Source organism: Kogia breviceps, chromosome 7 (assembly GCF_026419965.1).
Source record: "Kogia breviceps isolate mKogBre1 chromosome 7, mKogBre1 haplotype 1, whole genome shotgun sequence".
Classification (NCBI taxonomy): Eukaryota; Metazoa; Chordata; class Mammalia; order Artiodactyla; family Physeteridae; genus Kogia; species Kogia breviceps.
In genome coordinates, this window is record NC_081316.1 from 9,406,886 (window position 1) to 9,426,938 (window position 20,053).

At 53.4% G+C, this 20,053-nt stretch overlaps 1 protein-coding gene across 8 annotated transcripts; it reads right to left on the minus strand.

Moving 5' to 3' along the window:
- Positions 1-8: 8 nt before the first annotated feature.
- On the minus strand, positions 9-8,324 carry PACSIN3 (protein kinase C and casein kinase substrate in neurons 3). 8 transcript variants are annotated; one of them, XM_067037167.1, is made up of 11 exons: positions 8,149-8,324; positions 4,719-4,791; positions 4,381-4,470; positions 4,071-4,227; positions 3,091-3,326; positions 2,821-2,976; positions 2,054-2,229; positions 1,793-1,913; positions 1,483-1,619; positions 950-1,071; positions 9-551 (listed from the first exon to the last, which is right to left on the minus strand). In XM_067037167.1, exons 3-11 carry the CDS (start codon positions 4,432-4,434, stop codon positions 436-438), a joined length of 1,275 nt encoding a protein of 424 aa, XP_066893268.1. In that variant the 5' UTR covers positions 4,435-4,470; positions 4,719-4,791; positions 8,149-8,324; the 3' UTR covers positions 9-435. The 8 variants fall into 8 exon arrangements, with proteins under 8 accessions (XP_066893268.1, XP_058925038.1, XP_066893265.1 ...); XM_059069055.2 differs by lacking the exon at positions 8,149-8,324 and adding an exon at positions 7,706-7,811; XM_067037164.1 differs by lacking the exon at positions 8,149-8,324 and adding an exon at positions 7,034-7,592.
- Between the last annotated feature and the right edge of the window lie 11,729 nt (positions 8,325-20,053).

The following is a 20,053-nucleotide window of genomic DNA, read 5'->3' on the forward strand; positions in this document are numbered from 1 at the left end:
ACAGCCTGTTTTATTTTGTTTTTTTCTTCCAAGTTTAATACACACTAGAACAAGCCACAAAAGAGTGCTGCTAGCCCAGAACTACACTCACCCCAAGCCAACCCCAGGAACCCCAAAACACAGAGATCAGGAACTGCGTCCACAGCTCCTGGGGAGACTGGAGGACTCTTGGGGAGGCCCAGGCACCCCTGGGCCCTTCTGTCACCTCCTGACCTCCCCATCTTCCCCTCAGCCTAAACTCAGTTGGCCCTTCCCTACGAGTCCCTTCTTAGACACAGGCCCCTCCCGTTCCCTGGGTCCCAGGACTTCCTCCCTCCTCAAGGGACAGAGGGGCAGCAGGGGCAGGATGGTTCAGGGCCCTCAGGTCCAGCTGTCCAGACAAGCTGGGCTCTGACCCAGGGTGGAGAAACGTTGCAGAAGGGCTGCCAGGGCAGGTCAGGCCCCCACACACTCCACATAGTTGGCAGGGTACAGGCCAATCCTGCCACTCTGCAGCTGGCCCTGACACCAGCCCTGCTCATCCTCCTCGCTCATCTTCAGCAGCTCCTCCCCTACGAGAAGGGGGATTGGTCACTGGCAATTGTCCTGGCCCAGCCCCATTCCTGCAATTGGGTCAAGGACTTGAGGGGGAGGGGGTAGTCGGAGAACCCAGCTAGAAGAGACCTGGCTCAGACAGAGGGAGGTCAAAGTCAGCCACTCCACCCCCAACCCTGAATGCAGTAGTCAGGCCCCAGCTGATGACTTTCAGAGGCAGATGAGGACTCCAAGCAGACACTCTTGACTCCTGGGGTCTGGGCCCAGAGCAGCCTTAAGAGTCAGAGAACTGGCCCTTGATAAGTGGATGTCTGGCTTCCCTTTTCCACAATCCCGCTCAGGCTAGTAAAGGGGCAGGGGAAAGGGGTGGAGGGGCTGAAGTCTGGAAAGGATCAAGAAAGGAGTTCCAGGGTACCTGCTCGGAAGCTCAGCTCGTCAGCTTCCTGGCCCGCGTAGTCATAGAGTGCCCGCACCCGGACCCCGGTAGCGACCTTCCGGGCGTTCTCCTCATCTGACCACTCCTCATCCTGCCCACCGCTAGAGAGGGAAGGACAAAGGGGCAGTCTCAGGGCACAAGGAACATGAGTGAGAGAGCCTAGGACTCAGGGCCAAGGGCTCACCTCCTGGAGGAACCCAGGGAGAGGCAGGTGGGGAAAAGCTGCAAGATTCTAGCCTGACCTCTGCCATGAATGCCTGCAAGCTCAGGCAGACTTTCTGCCACACGGAGCTGATATGAGCAGTGGATGAGAGGGAACGTGGGAAATGCCTGGCAAATCTAAACCACCATAAAAACTGGCATCGTTACAACTCATAAGCACGTCCTAAGGTACCTGGCACCGCTTTTCAACCCACTTCAGGTGTTGCGGGAATGAAGGGAAGGGACAGAGGGAGGAGGGCAGAGCAGGGGGCAAGCTGCTTCCTTCCCACAGCCCGAATCCTGGCTCTCACCCTGGGGACCCCAGGCACTGGGGTGGGGATGCAGCACCATCTCTTGTGGGTACGATGCTGGTCAGAGTAACCTCGTCAGGGCTCCGGCCACCCTTCTCCTTCCGGCTGATTGTCCTCTGTGTGTCCAAGGACCACTCCTGTGGGGACGGCGTTCAGGGTCAGGCGGGGCTGCAGGCTCTGGTGGCCGCCAGGACCACCCAGACCATCTTGACCTCCTTCGTCTCAAGCCCCAGCCTTCCTCATGAGGTCCAGGCTGAGTCCAGTGGGAGCCCACCCCACCTCCCAGCCCCAGCCCGCCTGGAACACGTACCTCAAACTGGGGCCAGTTCATGGCCATGCCCGGCCCGTGGGTGCTGCGCCACCACCGCAGATCCTCCCTGTCGCTGGCTGCCTCGATGCCCTGATGCAGGTCTCGGTGGAGTTCGTGGAACCTGTGCCCCAGGCACAACCCTCAGGCTGGGAAGCCCTGGGCCTCTGTGCACCCCAATCTCATTCAGCCCAGCCAGAGCCCAGGAGAGATGGAGGAGACCCAGCATCACCCAGATCTCCATGCCCACCCTGCAGGCCGTACCTCTCACTGCTGGAGAGGTCGAGGTGCTGGTGTAAGGTGAGCAGCATATCCTTGAAGAAGAGAAGCCGCTGGCGCTCGGCAGCCTGGCAGGTCTCGAAGGCCTGCTCCATGTCCTCCATGTAGCGAGGGGTGTAACGATGCAGCTCCGCCAGTGTATGCTCGTACTGGGTTTTCATCTGGGTGGGAGAGGAGGGGGTCTGGTGAGGACAAGACCTTGTATTGCTAGCATTTACTGAGCACCTCCTGTGGGCTAGACCGTAGCCTAGGCACCAGGGTCCCAAAACCTGGCTCCTGCCCTCGAGGAACCCCGGGAACCTAACAAGGGAGGTGGCATTCAGGCACAGCAGCTTTAAGAGTCTGGTGGAGAGTGAGATGGGGTCAACCTATGGGAAGCAGTGGGAGAAATCAGAAAAGGCTTCCCGGAGGAGGTGGAAACTGAGCAGCACCTCAGAGGACAGGGGGGATCTCGATGTGCAGAGCTGGAGGAAGGGCGCTCTGGCAGGGTAGACGACGTGAGAACTTGTCCCAGGTGGGACACTGTGAAAGGAAAGGAGCTGGGAAGTTCTCCGCAACTGCGAAGATTATCCCAGTGCCCAAAACCACGCCATTTCTCTCCTGAGTAAAGCATCATGTTTTTCAGGTTCCTCCCTTAACTGATAATCTGGAGAGAAGGTGGCAGGTGAGGATAAGAGCAATACAACTGCTGGGGACTGGAAAAGGCACTCAGGAAGCCCTGACCTGGGCCAGCCCAGTCCCTCAGCCAGTACCTTCTCGGACTCCTTGGAGCAGCGTTCCACCCGCTCCTGCAGCTTCCGCAGCTGCTCCTGGGAGACAGCGCTGTCTGCCTTCGCGTGGCTCTCCCGAGTCTGGGCTGTCTTCTCCTCCTTCCGGGCCGCGTGGTAGCTCTTCTTGGAAGCCTCGACCTGGCACACACACAGGGACCACTCTGGACCCTGCATGCCACGCTCTGGCCCCCTCTAGCCCCAGGCCGACCCAGGAAGGCGTGTACCTCCGCTGCCCAGCCCACCCAGGCTCACCTCCTTCAGCCTCTTTAGCCAGGGCTTCTGGGCCTTGCGGAAGCCGTCCTCAGCGGCCCGGCTCTCGCGGAAGCCGCCCAGCACAGGCCGGTGGAAGGCCCCCCGCTGCCAGGCGCGCACCCGCTCGCTGTCCTGGCCCTGCAGCTTCTCCCGCACCTCCAGGTGCAGGGCGCTCAGCCGCTCGGCCGCAGTGAAGAAGGCATGCCAGGCCTTCTCCAACGTGCCATACTGAGGGCCTGCAGGGAGGGGAGGGGCTTGGGCTGGGCCGGAGATGCCACTTGCAGTGAGCCCACCCCCTCTCGTAGGACGCTGCTCTGGGTGCCAGACATGGAGCAGAAATGCAAAGATGAACAACCAATAATGTCAGCTGCTGCTGTACCTGGACATACGAGATCTCACTGGATCCTTGTCTCATCCACCATTGTGAAGACAGTGTCACAAACAACATGCAACAAGCAAAAAGGCAGCCCAGAGAAGTGAAATTAATTGCCCAAAGCATTACAGCTACAGTTGGAGCTGAAATTCAAATCCAGGTCTGTGGTATAATCCGCTATACTCTATATATATTGCCTCAGAGGGAAGAACTAGTGTCCTTCCCCAAGGAAGGCAGCTTGTTTGGATGGAAAGATCTCAAGCTCCTGAGTCAGAAGGCCTGGGCTCAAGCTTTAGTTCTTCTCAGCTGTGTGACTTCAGGCAAGTCACTTAGCCTCTCTGAAGTGCCACATTCTCCTCTGGAAAATGGGTAGAAGAAGACCATCTCCATTATAGGGTTGTTAGATATCAAAATGACTCATGACGTTACTTTGGGAACTCTAACGGCACCGCTGTAAGAATAACCAGGAGGATCGTCTCGCTTTAAAGAGAAGACAGACGTGGAAGCCTCCAACTTTTCCACGAGAGGTGCAAAAAGAAGCTGCCTTGCCTGGTCACCCCACCCTCGGCAGCCCTCTTCTCCCAGTGAGGCTCAAGCACAGGCTCACCCTTCTCCACGGAGCCCCTCCACTTGCGGGCCCATTCGGCCAGCTGCTGGGCATAGGCCTTCTCGATGCGGGCACGCTCCTGGAAGCAGCTGACCAGGTCCCCACACAGCCGATGCCCATCCTCCACCCGCTGCACCGTCCGCCTGTAGTTGCCGGCCTGGGGAGGATATGAGAAGGATGGTGTCACCAGGGAGAAGCCCCCAGCAAGGGCCGGGGCTGACAGCTAGGCTCCTCCCTTGGACAGATGACTGGGCCCAGAGAGGGGTGAGCATTTCCGTGCCATCCCCAAACCTGGGACCCAGCTGCTCACCTCCCAGAAACTGCCCTCTAGGGCCTCCCCTCCAGCATCTTCCTCTGGAGCCATGGTGTCCCCGCAACACGGAATGGTGGCGGATTAGAGCTGTAGAGGGCAGAGGGGTAAGCAGGGAAGCCAGACACACACTTTGGGGGATAGGAAAAGACCCTCTCCTATCCCTGGCTTTTGTCCCCCACTGCCATCCCCACTACCCAAGGAACTGTTAAGAGCCAAGACTTAGCAGGCAGGGGTCTGGAAGTCCCCAGGAGGGCCCAGGGTGGGGGCAAAGATGGTAGTTGCAAAGCTCCTCCTCTCGCCCTGGCCTGCCCTCCCCACCACCTCACTCCATGTACCTGGGGCCTAGAGCTCACTTCAGGGACCCGGGTGTCCAACTCTCAGAGCTGCCACTGTGATTCTGCCTTGGAGCTAACAAGAGCAAAGCGGGGTGAGGGTGGAGCTGACAGTGTCCAGGGCGGTGCCCAGCTCCCCCAATATAGCAACTGCTGTCAGAAGCGCCAGATTCCAACCAGGAGAATGCCAGTCGGGTCACATGGTCCAGCTGGGGATTACATGGCCGGCGGGGGTGGGTAGTGGGCAGAGAGCCTCTCACTGCCCCAACCGCAGATGAGACAAGAGGACGCCTGCCCAAGCCAGGGCTCTGTGGCCTCTCCTTGAACAAGGAGACCCTTTACCAGACCAGGCCGTGCCAGGGGGTGCCCAGCCACACTGCAGTAGCTCCCCGCGCTGGGAAAAGCAGACTGGGAGCCAAGAGACCTGAGTCTTATCTTGGCCATGAAACTCGAACAAGTGCATTATAGCGTCCTCTCCTAAGGGGCTTCAGCTCCCTCCTAAGATGGAAATTCCGCCTCCTGGTCTGCTACTGTGCCAGGGCTGGCACAAGACTCAAACCAGGCAACGAACAAGAAATCTGAGGGGCCCGACAGTCACAAGGGACATTCATCCTGCTCCACAGCATCCACTATGCGGTCCCAGAGGGCTCCGTGGATAATGAGTAACTCAGCCCCACCCTCAAAAAGCCCAGAGTATGGTGTCAGACAGGTGATCAGCCAGTTATGACAGTGTGCTCCAGAACTGTGCGGGAGGACAAGGCGGATTCCAACCCCAGAGCCACACACCCCCCCAGGGGCTAGAGGACACAGTGGCATGCGGCCACTCTCCTCCTGTCTCTGGGCAGGGTCTCAGCTGTCCCCAGCATCAGCTCAAGCCCCTAGAAGGAAATCACTTCCTCCTCCGAACAAGCCCGAGGGACACGGCCAGACCCAGGAGGACAGTGTGCTTGTTTGCTCCCGAAGCAGGGCTCTATGGCAGTACTCCCCAAACTGATAAATCCCTCCCCATCCTTCAAAGCTCAGCGTGAGGCACCTTCTCCAGCCCCCCGCCCATTCCTCCATCCCCATCTCCCGCCCCTCTATCACCCCTGTATATCCCACCGGGTTGTGACTACAGGACAGGATCTGTCCCCAGCCACTGGCAGAGACTTCCTGAGGGTCCAGTTTGTGTTTCTGCGGGCACTGGAGTGAGTTAGTAGCTGAACGAAAAAACAAATGACATCCACCTGAAGACCAGGAGACCCACTGGCTATAGCAGCTTTGAGAAAGCATGGCCTGAGTGGGCTTCCACCACTCAGCTGACAGGAGGGAGAGCTCAGGCCTACAGTGGAGGTGCCTGGGCCCAGAGCAGGAGAGGAGCAGAGCAGCTGGCCCCACCAGGGTCCTCAGCACTCCCCCTTGCTTCCTCTTGAGTCTGTCCCACTTACCCAGAAAGGACCTGCCAACCAGATGGAGAGAAACCCAGCTGCAGCTGTAAATCCCAGGGCCTCAGAGCTGCCCCAGTCAGGCATCCAGGGGCCTGGGCCCCCAGCCTCTGTGCTCCCGGCTCCCGGGAGAGCTGCCCCCCACCCGTTCCTTCTCTCTGGCCCCAGAACAGAGCAAGCTGTGTGTGCAGGGCTGGCACTTCTCCCTTCGGCCTCCCAGAGCAAACACAAGCCCAAGCCCCAGGCACAGCCAGGCCCCACTGCCCCACGGGACCTAGCAGCAGGGGTGGGCCTTGTGCCTTGGCCCCTGCCGAGAAGGGCCAGCACCCTGTGCCTCCTGACCCCAGCAGAGACCCAGATTGGCCCCCAGAACACGCTCCGCCACAGGTGCTCCGAAAGCAGATAATGAACCTTCCCAGCCCAGGGAGCCAGCACCTACTGAGCTGGGACAAGTCCTCTGAGGCTTGGCAGGGTCTTCTCACAGCTCGCTAAGCCAAGGTAGGGAGTCTTGGAGTTCAGGGAAGAACCCACCCACTCCCTTACCTGAGGCTGGTATGTACCCCCAACCAGACCGGCCCCCACCCTTTCCGGAAGCCGGGGGCGTGCCCCGGGGAGGGAGCACTGCCGCCCTGCCCTGCCCATCCTCTGTCCTGGGGCACACGCTTGGCCTCAGGACCTCATCTCCCAGCCGCCCCTCTGGATCCGTCCGCAGCCCGAGGATTTGAAGGCACAGAAGGGGCCGGTCGACTGGTCCAGAGAGGGGTACTTAGGCGAGAGCGACTGGAACCAGCAGCCAGAGAGCCCCGGGAGGCTGGGGGAGGGGGTGGCGCGGGGAAAGAAGAGGAGGCAGGGCCAGGGAGGGGCATAACAAAGGGGCGCTTTTGGAAACCCGACCTGCCGCCTGAGGTGCCTCTGCTCCCCGATGACGCGCGCCCCGAAGCCGGAGCGCTCACACCAAACCTCGGAGGGCAGGGGCTGCCGCCTCTAACCTCGACCCTTAAGGTCGGCTCCCTTCGACCTGGCCTTCTTGCGGGCCCGGCGCTGCACGACCCGGAGCCCATGGAGCCCATGCGGAGCGGCCGGGCCAGGCCTAGCCGTGGAGACTCTAGCTAGGACTTCTTGGGCAAACTTGTTGAACTTGGTCTCGGTGGGGGTGGGGCCAGCCGGTCATCGCTGAGGGGAGGGGGTGCACCCTGCCTTGGCCGGCGCCGCCTCGAACTCCAGATGGTTGCCCAGGGCTGCGGCCCCAGGAATTGGGGCTCTTTGCTAAGGGCGAGGGGTCGCTGGGGAGTAAGGCCCCTACTGGGGTCCCAGGGCGGATTGGGGCCTTTCAGGGGCCCCAGGAGATGGTGTGGCCCACCAGCCCCGACGCCTCCCTCTCCCCGGCAGGTCCTCGCCGGGTGCGCGGCGCCGCAGATAATACACTCCTTCGGCAGAGCGCGGTGGCCGGGGGCTCCCGGGGAGAGAGTCACTGCCATTGCAAACTTCAGGAGCGGGAGGAGGAGAGGGCGTGCTCGAGCCGCGGCTCCCGCCGCCGCCTCCCCGCCCCGCCCGGGCAGCACTCACCGCGTCCTCCCTGGGCGCCTCGGCGGGTGGGGGTCCGGCCACGCTCCGGCCCAAGTCCTGCCGCTCCCGGGCCGGGGCCACCGCCTCCCGGTGCGCGCCGGGCCCTCCCCCGGGAAGCCCAGCCCCCGGCCCCGCCCTCTCCTCGCTGCTGCGGCCGCAACCCCACCGGCCAGCGGCCGGGGCCGGGGGCTGCCGGCGTAGCAGCGACCGGCGCTTCCCGGGGCGCGGGCCGTGGGGGTCTCGGCTCCCGCCTGTGAAGCGCCAGGGCCGACTCCCCTCGGTGGCGCCGCGCGGCTATAGGGAGTCAGATTTCGGCTTTGCCCCTCCCTGGCCTCCGCAGAGCCTGGGAGACCGGTGGAAACGCGAAGGGATCGGGCCTGCACTGGCTCCCTTTGGAGGGAGGCCTGGGGGCTACCCTGCCTTACTCTTTTTGCTGAGCCCACCTTTCTTAACTCCCACGAGGCTCACAACCGTCCCCTTGTGAGCATTAGGACTCCCATTGTATAGATGCAAAAACTGAGGCTCAGTGACCTTTAGTAGCTTGCACAAGATCTGTAGTCGGGCAGGGTCGGGACTCCAAAGCCGTGCCCTTTCCTCGCACAGCCCTCCTTGCCAATCCGAGGGCCCATTCTGAGGACTGGGCAGACAAGTAGTGGAGGTGGGGCAGAACGGCACGAGCTCCTCCCCCTCCGTGTTCTTATTCCCAGATTTTGTACCACGATTCATTCTTAAATCCCTTCGCCCCTCCACCCCCTTTGTTAGTAGATCTTTGCAGATCGCCACGATGCCACTCCCCCGCCCCTTAAATCCCTCTTCCTCACCCCCTTGCCCCCCACCCTGGGATTTTTCGGAGCCTGTCCATCGGTTATTTATATCCACTGGAGCGGTCCAAGAATGTTCTGCGGCTGACCTAATCGCCACCTGCTCGGTCTCCCCGCCCCTCCCTCTCCCTCCTGGGCCCGGTGACCGGGCGGCCTCGCCCTCCGCCTGGCAGGCGGGAGGGAGCGCAGGTCTGCGCGGTGCGACGCCGGGGGCACTCAGAGGGGCTGGCGGTTGCGAACCCCGCCGCGCTCAGAGGAGTGCGCCCCCAGGCGACCGCGCGGCGCTCTGGGAAGCCAAGAGCCACGCTGTTCTCCTTCCAGCACGTACTCTTCGTCCTCACTCCCCGCAAGCCCAGCCTACCCCCGTTCCCCGAGTAGTGTGAGTACATGTGCACGGATTTGTAAACGGCGGCTTTAAAAATAGCAAAACTATGTAATTTCTAAATCCGGGAGGGATCACGGACGCGTTCTTTGTGCAGATAAATCCGCTCGTAAAATGGAAAGGGGCCCTGAAGAGAATGGCGGGTAATTTCAGGTGGTAATTTTAGCCGCTGAGGGCCGACTCGCTCCGCAGTCCTTGTGGGAGGGTGAAACCGACTGTGGGGCACCCGAGACAAGCCGCGTTTGGCCAGTCGTACCTGAGTGGTGTGGATCCTTGCCTTGGCGCTCTCGGGGTGCAGCTTCTGAAACAAGTTGCAACACCCACTCTCTGTTGGGGCTTGGACAAGTGCCTTTTCTGCATATCCCTGTTTCTACCTCTATGAAACATGACAGGTGACTGGGCTGACCTCCCAAACGGGCATGTGCCCCAGCCAATTAATGATTATAAAACGACTGCAAATGAGAGGAGCTGAGATAATATCTAATGACAGCCATACTGTTTTGTATTATTCAAAATCAGTTAACATCCCACCAAGTGCCTGGGGGCTTTAGGCACCTGGAGAGAAAGTGTGAAAACACAAGAATGAAATTAATTACAGGAGCCACCTATTAAAACCCTATTAAAAATAAAGACTGCAAGCCAGGCTTTGGGATGTAGGGAAGCCAGGCCACAGAGAGACTAAAAAAAAAACAGAGCTGTTCATCAGACCACAAGGAGAAGGGAATGCGGAGTGGAAAACATCTGGTTTCCCTTGGGTTCAAATCTGGAGGCAGAGAGCACAAATGTTGCCGTTGATCTTAATTGCCCCTAAGGTACTGTAGGGAGAGAAAACAACAACAACAACAAAATCCGAGCATACTGAGCTGTTTCAAGGGTGAAAGGAGACAGAGCTGACCTTGGAAAGCCACCCCCATGCTAGTGCTGCCCCAGTGCTCAGATCTCTGTCCTCTGCGGCCAGAGCCCCTACACACTCACACGACTCCATCAGTGAGGTACCCAACTTGAACAGAGTTCAAGATGAGATGCTCAAGGTCAGAGGACTGGATAGACAGAAACCCAGAGGTAGCTTGGCCTGGGGCACCAGGTGGCAGGTTAGTCCAAAGCCCAAGTTCACAGCATTCACACATTCACTCACCTTGAGTTTCTGGAATGTCCTAACCACTGGACCTTCATGTGTTTATTGATTCATTCATTCATCCAGTTAAGAAAACATTTAAATGTTTGCTTTATGCTAAGCCCGATGCTGGATGTTGAATACAAAGATAAATAAGGCAGAGTCCTAAGGGTATGACAATGATACAATATGGACAGGAAGTACTATGGAAAAAGAGAAGCAGAAGAGACCACTTTCCACCAGGTGATGACACTTGACTGGTCTTGATAAGCAGGAGTTAGTCATGTGGAGAGGCATTCTAGGCGGGAGCACCTGGGTGTGCCAAGCCCCAGAGGTGTTAGCATATGACTTGGTGACCCAGCAATTCCACTTTTCGGTATCTACCGTAGATAAACACGTACAAGTCCAGAAAAGAGTACAAGAATGTTTGAATATAGTATTGTTTGCAATAAGGGAAAAACTGGAAACAAATGTCCATCAGGAGGGCAATGGTTGAGGGACTTCCTGGGTAGTGCAGTGGTTAAGAATCCGCCTGCCAGTGCAGGGGACACGGGTTCAATCCCTGGTCCGGGAAGATCCCACACGCCGCGGAGCAACTTAAGCCCATGCGCCACAACTACTGAGCCTGCGCTCTAGAGCCCACGAGCCGCAACTACTGAAGACTGTGCACCTAGAGCCCATGTTCCACAGCAAGAGAAGCCACTGCAATGAGAAGCCCACGCACCCCAACGAAGAGTAGCCCCTGCTTGTGGCAACTAGAGAAAGCCCGCGTGAAACAACGAAGACCCAACACAGCCAAAAGTAAATAAATAAAATAAAATACATAATTTTTTTTTTTTTTTAAAAAGAAGGCAATGGTTGAATAACCTAAAGTCCATTCATGCTCCTGGATTACTCTGCAATAACTAAAGTACAGAGGAGGTGGAGATGTGCACTTATATGAAAACCTCCAAGACACTGTTGAAGAAAAAGCAGAACACTCAAAATATTCAGAGTCTATACGCCAAACTGATTTTGGTGATTCTCTCTAGAGAGAATTGGTGAGGGAGAGTTTTGTAAAGTTTGAAAATTGACAATGAGAATGTACTTATGTGTAAAATATATCATTAAAATAAAGAGTTTTGTTTTAGGAGATGGTGATGGGTCTTACTGTCTGAAACGGTGCTGTCCAAATAGAATTTTCTGCATTAATGAAAACGTTCTATAGCTGTGCTGTCCAATATGGTAGCCACTAGCCATTTGTGGCTATTGAGCACTTGAAATGTGGGTAGTGTGATTGAGGAACTGAATTTTATTAATTTATTTTAATTTATTTAATGTATTTATTTATTTATTTTGGCTACACCAGGTCTTACTTGTGGCACGCAGAAACTTCGTTGCGGCATACATGATCTTTAGTTGTAGCATGCAGACTTCTTAGTTGCAGCACGCGGAGTCTTAGCTGCAGCATGCATGTAGGATCTAGTTCCCCGACCAGGGATCGAACCTGGGCCCCCTGCATTGAGAGCATGGAGTCTTACCCACTGGACCACCAGGGAAGTCCCTGAATTTTAAATTTAATTTAATTTTAATTAATTAAAAATGTATGGGCTACGTGTGGCCAGTAGCAACTGTATTGGACAGTTCCTGGCTAGAATATCTAGAACATTGAGTTCAGGATGGGGTAGAGGCAGATGGAAGATGTGGCTGGAAAGATGGGTTGGGATTGAACGGTGATTTGCAAGACAGGCTAAGGAGTTTGGGTTTTATCCTATAGACAGTGAGGAGTATGAATGGAAGTGACTAGATCAGATTTATCCTTTTAAAAGATAACTCTGGCAGCCTTTCAGAGTGTAGATTAGAGCAGGCAGAGGGCTGCAGGCAAGGTTTATCTCCTCGAAGGCTGCTGTTTGTCTCTGTGGCCTCTGGACATTGCCCCAGCATTCCAGATGGGCAGCTGAGCAAAGTACTCTGATTCAACAGCTATATATTTCAGATGTCAGGCAACCCCAGGTGGAAAAACTTGTCCGAGTTATCAAGAAGGGTTAACCTCAGTGGGGGAGGCTGTCTCTGGGTTGGAACACAGGAAAAACAGCAGACGGATGGCATTAGAGTGGAAATGTGCAGCAGGTTTCAGAGCTGGACCATAGAGAAAGTTTCTCCAGGGTCAGGAATTTGCCCGGGGCAGATTCTTTGGAAGGTATGGTTGCATAGTCCACGTTTCAGCTCCACAGGCAAGGGTTCTGCTCAGGAGGCCTGCGCTGGTTCATTGGGGCCCTTCCCCGAAGTCCACTGGGGACCTCCTTTTTGGTAAAAGAGGAGTTCTAGTGGGGCATCCATTAATTTAGCTGACTTTCAGGGAACACCCACTATGCAAGACACGATGCTGGGTGCTTGGTCCAGTGTAAACAAAGCAGATATGGTCCCTGACTCCTTGGGGTTTCCCACTAAAGTCAAAGGCCTGAGTACATAATTACAAATTGTGATATGTGTTTTAAAGTGCAACATAAAGGATAAGTGCTATGAGAGAATAATAACAAGGGAACATAATTTCAATTGGCAGAGGGTCAGAGAAGATCTCTCTCAGGAAGTTTAAGCTTCTCTACCCCATAAGGGCCCAAAAGACCCAAAAGACAAGTGGAAGTTAGCTAAGTAAAGAGGGAACCTAGAAAACAGGATTCCAGGCAGAAGGACTGATGCGTGCAAAGTCTCTGAAATGGGAACTTGGCCTGGGAAAGAAGGGTAGAGCGGATAGGGCATGGTGAGTGAGAGGGTGAGAGGGCCAGGGTGAGGTAAAGAGGCGCAGGCAGCACCCAGAAACTGCAGGCTTTGTTTTATTCTGAGTGCAGAATTTAAGCAGAAGAGAGACCTGAATGTCTTTCTGGATGTTGTGTGAGGAATGGATTAGAGCAGGGGATCAGCAAACTGTAGCCTGGATGTCCCACAAGCTAAGAATGGTTTTTTATTTATTTATTTATTTTTAAAAGAAGGATACAAGTCATCCTTTTTTAAAACATTTATTTACTTTATTTATTTATGTTTGGGCACATTGGGTCTTCGTTGCTGCGCGCGGGCTTTCTCTAGTTGCGGCGAGTGGGGGTGACTCTTTGTTGCGGTGCATGGGCTTCTCGTTGCTGTGGCTACTCTTGCTGTGGAGCATGGGGTCTAGATGTGCGGGCTTCATTAGTTGTGGTTCACAGGCTCAGCAGTTGTGGCGCACGGGCTTAGTTGCTCCACGGCATGGGGGATCTTCCCGGACCAGGGCTCGAAGCCGTGTTACGTGCATTGGCAGGCGGATTCTTAACCACTGTGCCACCAGGGAAGCCCTAAGAATGGTTTTTACATCATTAAATGGTTAAAAGGAATCAAAAGAAGAAGAATACTCTGTGTGTTATGTGAAGGTTTTAAGGAATTCAAATTTCAGTGTCAATAATTTCAATTATTTATTGAAATTAAAATTTTCAATAAAGTTTTATTGGCACACAGCCACGCTCACTTGCTTACAAATTGTCTACAGCTGCTTTAGCACTGCAGTGGCAGAGCTGAGTAGTTGCAATGGTGATTGCATGCCTGCAAAGCCTAAAATATCTACTATCAAGCCCTTTACACAAAAGCTATGCCGACTCCTGGATTAGAGGAAGACCAGTTAGGAGGTTCCTGTAGTCATCAGGTGCAAGATGATAGGGACCTGTTCCAGGTGGTAGCCGTGGAGGTGCTCAGTGGGTGGACTGAAGTATCCGGGGGAGAGAATCGGTACAATATGCTCAAGTGTGCATGTAGGGGGGAGAGACATTTCAAAATGACACCCTCCAGGGACTTCCCTGGTTGTCCAGTGGATATGACTCCAAGCTCCTAAATGCTGGGGGCCGGGGTTCGATCCCTGGTCGGGGAACTAGATCCCACATGCATGCCGCAACTAAGAAGCCTGCATGCCACAACTAAAAGATCCCGCATGCCGCAACTAAAGATCCTGCGCGCCGCGACAAAAGATCCTGTGTGCTGCCACTAAGACCTGTGCAGCCTAAATAAATAAACAGATGAAATAAATATTTTTTTTAAAAGTCTCCCTCCCATGAGTTTGGAGGACTCAGAGTAGGACATTAGTGGGGCACTTGACAAAATTTCGATAAAGTTTGTTGATTAGGTAATAGTGTCATTCCTGTTCATTTCCTCACCTTGATCATTGTATTGTGGTTCTATATGATGTAACATTTGGGGAATTAGGGAAGAGTATATTTAAATTATTTGTTCGGACTTCCCTGGTGGTCCAGTGGGTAAGACTCCACGCTCCCAATGCAGGGGGCTTGGGGTTCAATCCCTCGTCGGGGAACTAGATCCTGCATGAAGCTAAGAAGTCCACATATTGCAACTAAAGATCCTGTGTGCCGCCACTAAGACCTGGCACAGCCGAAATAAATAAATAAACATTAAAACAAGAATTCTTTGTAACCTTTTTGCAACTCTTTGTAAGTCTGAAACTATTTCAAAATGAGAAGTTGAAAAATAAAAATAGATTAAAACAAAGTAAAAATGACTCCCTGGTTTTCAGCTTGAGTATCTACATAGACAGGTTACTTACTGGGATGGGGAAAATGGTAAAGAGGCAGGAGAAGAGGGGAGGATCAGACTTCACTTCGCCTTTTTTTTTTTTTTTTTTTTTGCCATACCACAGGGCTTGTGGGATCTTAGTTCCCCGACCAGGGATTGAACCTGGGCCCTCAGCAGTGAAAGGACAGAGTCCTAACCACTGGACAGCCAGGGAAGTCCTCAGACTTCACTTTGGACAGTTTAGGTTTGAGGTGTTGATCTGAGAATGTGTCAGAAAGGCAGGGCCAGGCACTATCCTGAATCTCACTGGTGAGCCCGAGACCTGGGAGAAGGTATAGAAACTGTGCAGCTCAACCTCAGAATGGGAGCTCTGTGCCTGAGGTGAGGCTGGACAAAGGGGGTCGGGGGAAGTGTGCGGCGTATCTGTGGGATCGCAGGTATGCTGCTCAGCACTTGGTCACCTCAGCCCCATAACAACCCTGTCCAGTTGGACTTATTCTTCCCAGTTTACAGACGAGGAAGGAGACTTAGAGAGGTGCAAATCTGCTTTAGGACACAGCTAGGAAGTGGGAATGTGAGGGCTCGCCAACGATTTTTCCCTCTTGGTGATACTGAGCACCCGTGGCAGATACTGAGTATATGAGCATCCTAGAACTGCCATAACAAATACAACAAACTGGTGACTTAAAACAGCAGAAATATCTTCTGTTACGGTTCTGGAGGTCAAAGGTCCAAAACCAAAGTGTTGGTAGGGCCACACTCCCTCCCCAGGCTCTGGGGGAGAATCTTTCCTTGCCCTTCTGCTGGCTGCTGTTGGCTGCTGGCAATCTGGTAGCTTCTTTGGCATCCCTTGGTTGACAGCCATTTTACTCCAGTCTCTGCCTCTTTCTTCACATCATCTTCTCTGTGTGTCCGTCTCTGTGTCTGTGTCTTATCTCCCTCTGCCTCACACTTCTAAGGACACTTGCCACCGGATGTACGGTCTAATTGGATAATCCAAGATGATCTCCTTATTTTAAAATCCTTAACTACATCTGCAAAGACTGCTTTTCTAAATAAGGTATCATTCACAGGTTCTGGAGATTAGGATATGGATATATCTTTTCAGGGGCCATCATTCAACCCACCACAAGAGGCTTAGAGGAGGCCACAGCTGCTGGCCTTGGAAATCTAGTAAAATGTTTCTTGAGCTTAAAAAACAGGCTGCAGGGCTTCCCTGGTGGCGCAGTGGTTGAGAATCTGCCTGCTAGTGCAGGGGACACGGGTTCGAGCCCTGGTCTGGGAGGATCCCGCATGCCGCGGAGCAACTAGGCCCGTGAGTCACAACTACTGAGCCTGCGCGTCTGGAGCCTGTGCTCCGCAACAAGAGAGGCCGCAATAGTGAGAGGCCCGCGCACCGCGATGAAGAGTGACCCCCGCTCGCCACAACTAGAGAAAGCCCTTGCACAGAAACGAAGACCCAACACAGCAAAAATAAATAAATTAATTAATAAACTCCTACCCCCAACATTTAAAAAGTAAAAATAAAAAACAGGCTGCCTTTCAGTCTTTCTCTTTTTTGTGTGTGATACATGGGCCTCTCACTGCTGTGGCCCCTCCCGTTGCAAAGCACAGGGTCCAGATGTGCAGGCTCAGCGGTCATGGCTCACGGCTCCAGCCGTTCAGCGGCACGTGGGATCCTCCCGGACCGGGGCACGAACCCGTGTCCTCTGCATCCGCAGGCGGACTCTCCACCACTGCGCCACCAGGGAAGCCCGGGAAGCCCCCTTGGAAGCCCCTTTCAGTCTTTCTTCATCCGGTTTCACAAATGTGCCTCTTTGCGGAATGGATCAGCAGCCTAAACGCTGCCAACACAAATGTGGCTTGTTCTTCTAGACTGCCTGTAATTATGACAAAACGCTCAGATTCTGGGGCCTTTAGACACAGAGATATCTGAGCACAAAAGGGAATTACAGTAAATGTGCCGGCAATGATGCCCACTCAGAGTGTGGAGCGTTGGAGAGATTGTGTGTGAATCTGTACCAAGAAACACCCCCTTCCCGAGGCTATTGGCTTCACCTATAAGAACCACAGCTACCTGGGCAGCTCACCACCTTCCTCCACAAGGAGAATGTTAGCTGAGGTTCCTTGGGCGAGCTAATTGCCGCATGCTGCTGAAGTTACAATGAACTAATAACAGGACATTGGCTCCTATGGACAGGAGCCGAAGCAGGGCAGTGGAGAGGGGCGTGGGAAGAGCGGAATGTAAAGTGATGTAAATGTAGTTCTCCCGGTCCCACCAGCCTGTGACTCATCTGCGCATAGAGAACTGGCTTGGCTGTACCACAGAGAGAATCATTTTTATTTCTGCCACTTGGGATTTTTGCAGTCCTTGAGACCTTTGGCATGAAAAGAGTGAGTAGAAGCCATTGCCAGAACTCAAACCCCCTGGTTTCTGATTCTCTGGTCCCCACTCTTTCCATGGTGGCTTAGTGACTGGTGAGAACTCTTGAGAACAGCTTCTTCACCACCTTTATCAAAGCTTATCAGTAAATAACATGCTGCCAGGAGATTATATAACAACTTCTATTTGTAGAACACTTTACAGTTTGCAAAGCACTTTCGTATATTATTTCAGCACTCTGGCAACTGCCCTGCAACTCTGGCTTCCTAGAGAAGTTTCCTGGCATCCTGCACCAGTGGTATTTCATGACAGGATATTGATTTAGTGTGTGGATGGTACCTCATCCCACACAGCAGAGACAGAAGGTGGGGTTTGGGGGTATTTACACAGCTATTTGACACTTCCAAAGCTACCCAAAATTATATTTTTGAAAACCGACGCTGTTCCCAGAGGGTGGGAAGCATGCTTTCATTTCACTTTATTACAAATCTATTCATATTGGGGCAGTTAAATATGTATTGGAGATGCCAAGCAACAAGGACTCTGGATGCTGTAATGAGTCTGTTTCCAATCCTTTAGGAGGAATTTAAACTTCAGCTCCCTGCAAATGCTGCAGGCTGTCATTTGCAAACCACTTCATGCAGTAACCGTGTGTGGGAAGCCTGCACACACCATCCGTGTGGATTATGGATGGTTTTGCAGACTCAGCGGAGTGTTTGGATCCATTGACAGCTTGATCAGAAGCAGAGTCATGTATCAGCCTGCAACAGGAAAATAATTCCTACTAGATGGAAACTTCCCACAGGGAGGCCAGAGTTGAAAGCAGTCACTGGTTTCTGCTGCTTTAACAGCAAGTCACAGGATCACAGATTTTAAAACTGGAAAGGGGGCTTCCCTGGTGGCGCAGTGGTTGAGAGTCCGCCTGCCGATGCAGGGGACACGGGTTCGTGCCCCGGTCCAGGAGGATCCCACGTGCCGCGGAGCGGCTGGGCCCGTGAGCCGTGGCCGCTGAGCCTTCGCGTCCGGAGCCTGTGCTCCACAAAGGGAGAGGCCACAGCAGTGAGAGGCCCGCGTACCGCAAAAAAACAACAAAAAAAAACAAACTGGAAAGGATCTGAGAGACCACATCTTCTCTCCCCTTTATTTTATGATGAGGAAACTAAGGCATAGAGAAGTGAAATGATGACTCCAAGATCACATACACAGTCTAAGTACAATGCTCTTTCCACTGTGCCATAGTATTTATTCCAGAAAACACCTAAGCCACATATTGTTTTGCAGATCAAAGAAACTGGCATTATTTAGGGTCATGCTCATGGTCTGCCCGGCTTCCAGTGCAAACACGAGACCTTGATTTGTTATCACCAGCAGCTTTTGAATGAATTGCCTTGTGATGCCTTATGTCAAAAGTAGTGTCACAGTTAGAACTAAAACATCTATAAACGCGGTTTCATGGCACAGCCTCTCTGTGGCATGAAACCAGAGCAATACTGCTCCACTCACCTCATTATCAGATTAGCTGGTCAAAAAATGTACTAAATACTTTTATCCACCCTGCACCCGACGGTTCATCAGATGGGGATGGATGACATCAAGTCCCTCAGCAGCTGCTTTGCAGTGAAACAGCAAAACTCAGGGTAAGAAAGGCCCAGCACACAACCTGAGGCACAGTGCTTTACTGGTATATGCGCAAGGCAGGTTTTCACTGCTCACACGTGGTTTGTTTGTGTTTTTTTAACCCACCATGGAAGACTCCTCAATCCTAAAAAGGGATCGTGGGAAAACCTGGCATAAGGCAGTACATTTCCTTTGCTCATGAACGGCTATAACCCTCCTGCCTTTCCATTTTCTACTCCTTCTGCCTGGAATGTTCTCCCACTCTCCCCTCCCTCAGTCTTCTCTCAAGATTCAGCTTAAGTGTCACCTTCTCTGGAACATTTCCTTGACTGTTTTTTGGGGTTTTTTAAAAAATTTTTTGGCCGCGCCCGTATGGCTTGTGGAATCTTAGTTCCCCGACCAGGGATCGAACCTGTGTCCCCTACATTGGGAGTGAGGAGTCTTAACCACTGGACCGCCAGGGAAGTCCCAGCACTGCCCCTTCTTTACCCCACTCCAAGCTGAGTTCAAACGTCCTTTTTCTGTACCCCCCCCACCCCACAGGAATCCAATGCTTCCTCTCTCACCCAGCTTATCACACAATACTGTAGCTATAGGTTTATTTGTCTGTTAAAAGGCACACTCCATGGGGGAAAAGAACATTTTTTGTGTGTGTGTGTGTGGTACGCAGGCCTCTCGCTGTTGTGGCCTCTCCCGTTGCGGAGCGCAGGCTCCGGACGCGCAGGCTCAGCGGCCATGGCTCACGGGCCCAGCCCCCGCGGCATGTGGGATCTTCCCGGACCGGGGTGCAAACCCGTGTCCCCTGCATCGGCAGGCAGACTCTCAACCACTGCGCCACCAGGGAAGCCCAAGAACATTTTTCATATCAGCATTCTTTTTTTTTTTTAATTTTATTGAAGTATGGTTGATTTACAATGTTGTGTTAATTTCTACTGTACAGCAAAGTCAGCATTTTTTTTGACTGGAATAATGCCAGGAACAGTGTAGGTTTTTGATAAACGTCAGTAGATTGAATTCTTCTGCTTGCCATTCAACCTCCCCCTTTATCTGTCCTCTCTTACTTTGCCCAAATCCTTCATGTGATCAATTTTCTCCTCTTCAAGCTGCCTCCTATCCTACTTATAAATGCCCCCAAGCCGAATACTATCAGGGACACTCCTGTAGTTGAACTCTGGGTCTATTGCTCATTGCAGCAGAGGATGCATACCATGGGGAAGGGTGGGACATCTCTGGAAGAAACTATTAGAAAGAAATAGGAGGGAATTCCCTGGCAGTCCAGTGGTTGGGACTCCGTGGTCTCACTGCCAAGGGCCCGAATTCCCTGGTCGAGGAACTAGGATCCCACATGCTGTGCATTGAGGCCAGGAAAACAAAACAAAACAAAACAACCCAAAAAACAAAATAGGATTGGCTTGTGTTGGATGGTTTGTATAACGGATCAGAGAAGTTGGGTTTTGCTCTGTATTGGAGGCTGTCAGGAAACAGGGGTGATTCTGTGATTGGG

What these genes read in the sequence shown, in the direction of transcription:
- PACSIN3 (XM_067037163.1), bottom strand. Translation starts at nt 4,434, where the DNA reads ATGGCTCCAGAGGAAGATGCTGGAGGGGAGGCCCTAGAGGGCAGTTTC. An exon ending in TAGAGGGCAGTTTCTGGGAG is followed by an intron (nt 4,228 to 4,380) that starts GTGAGCAGCTGG and finishes TATCCTCCCCAG; the next exon opens with GCCGGCAACTACAGGCGGAC. An exon ending in GAGGGGCTCCGTGGAGAAGG is followed by an intron (nt 3,405 to 4,070) that starts GTGAGCCTGTGC and finishes TCTGGCACCCAG; the next exon opens with AGCAGCGTCCTACGAGAGGG.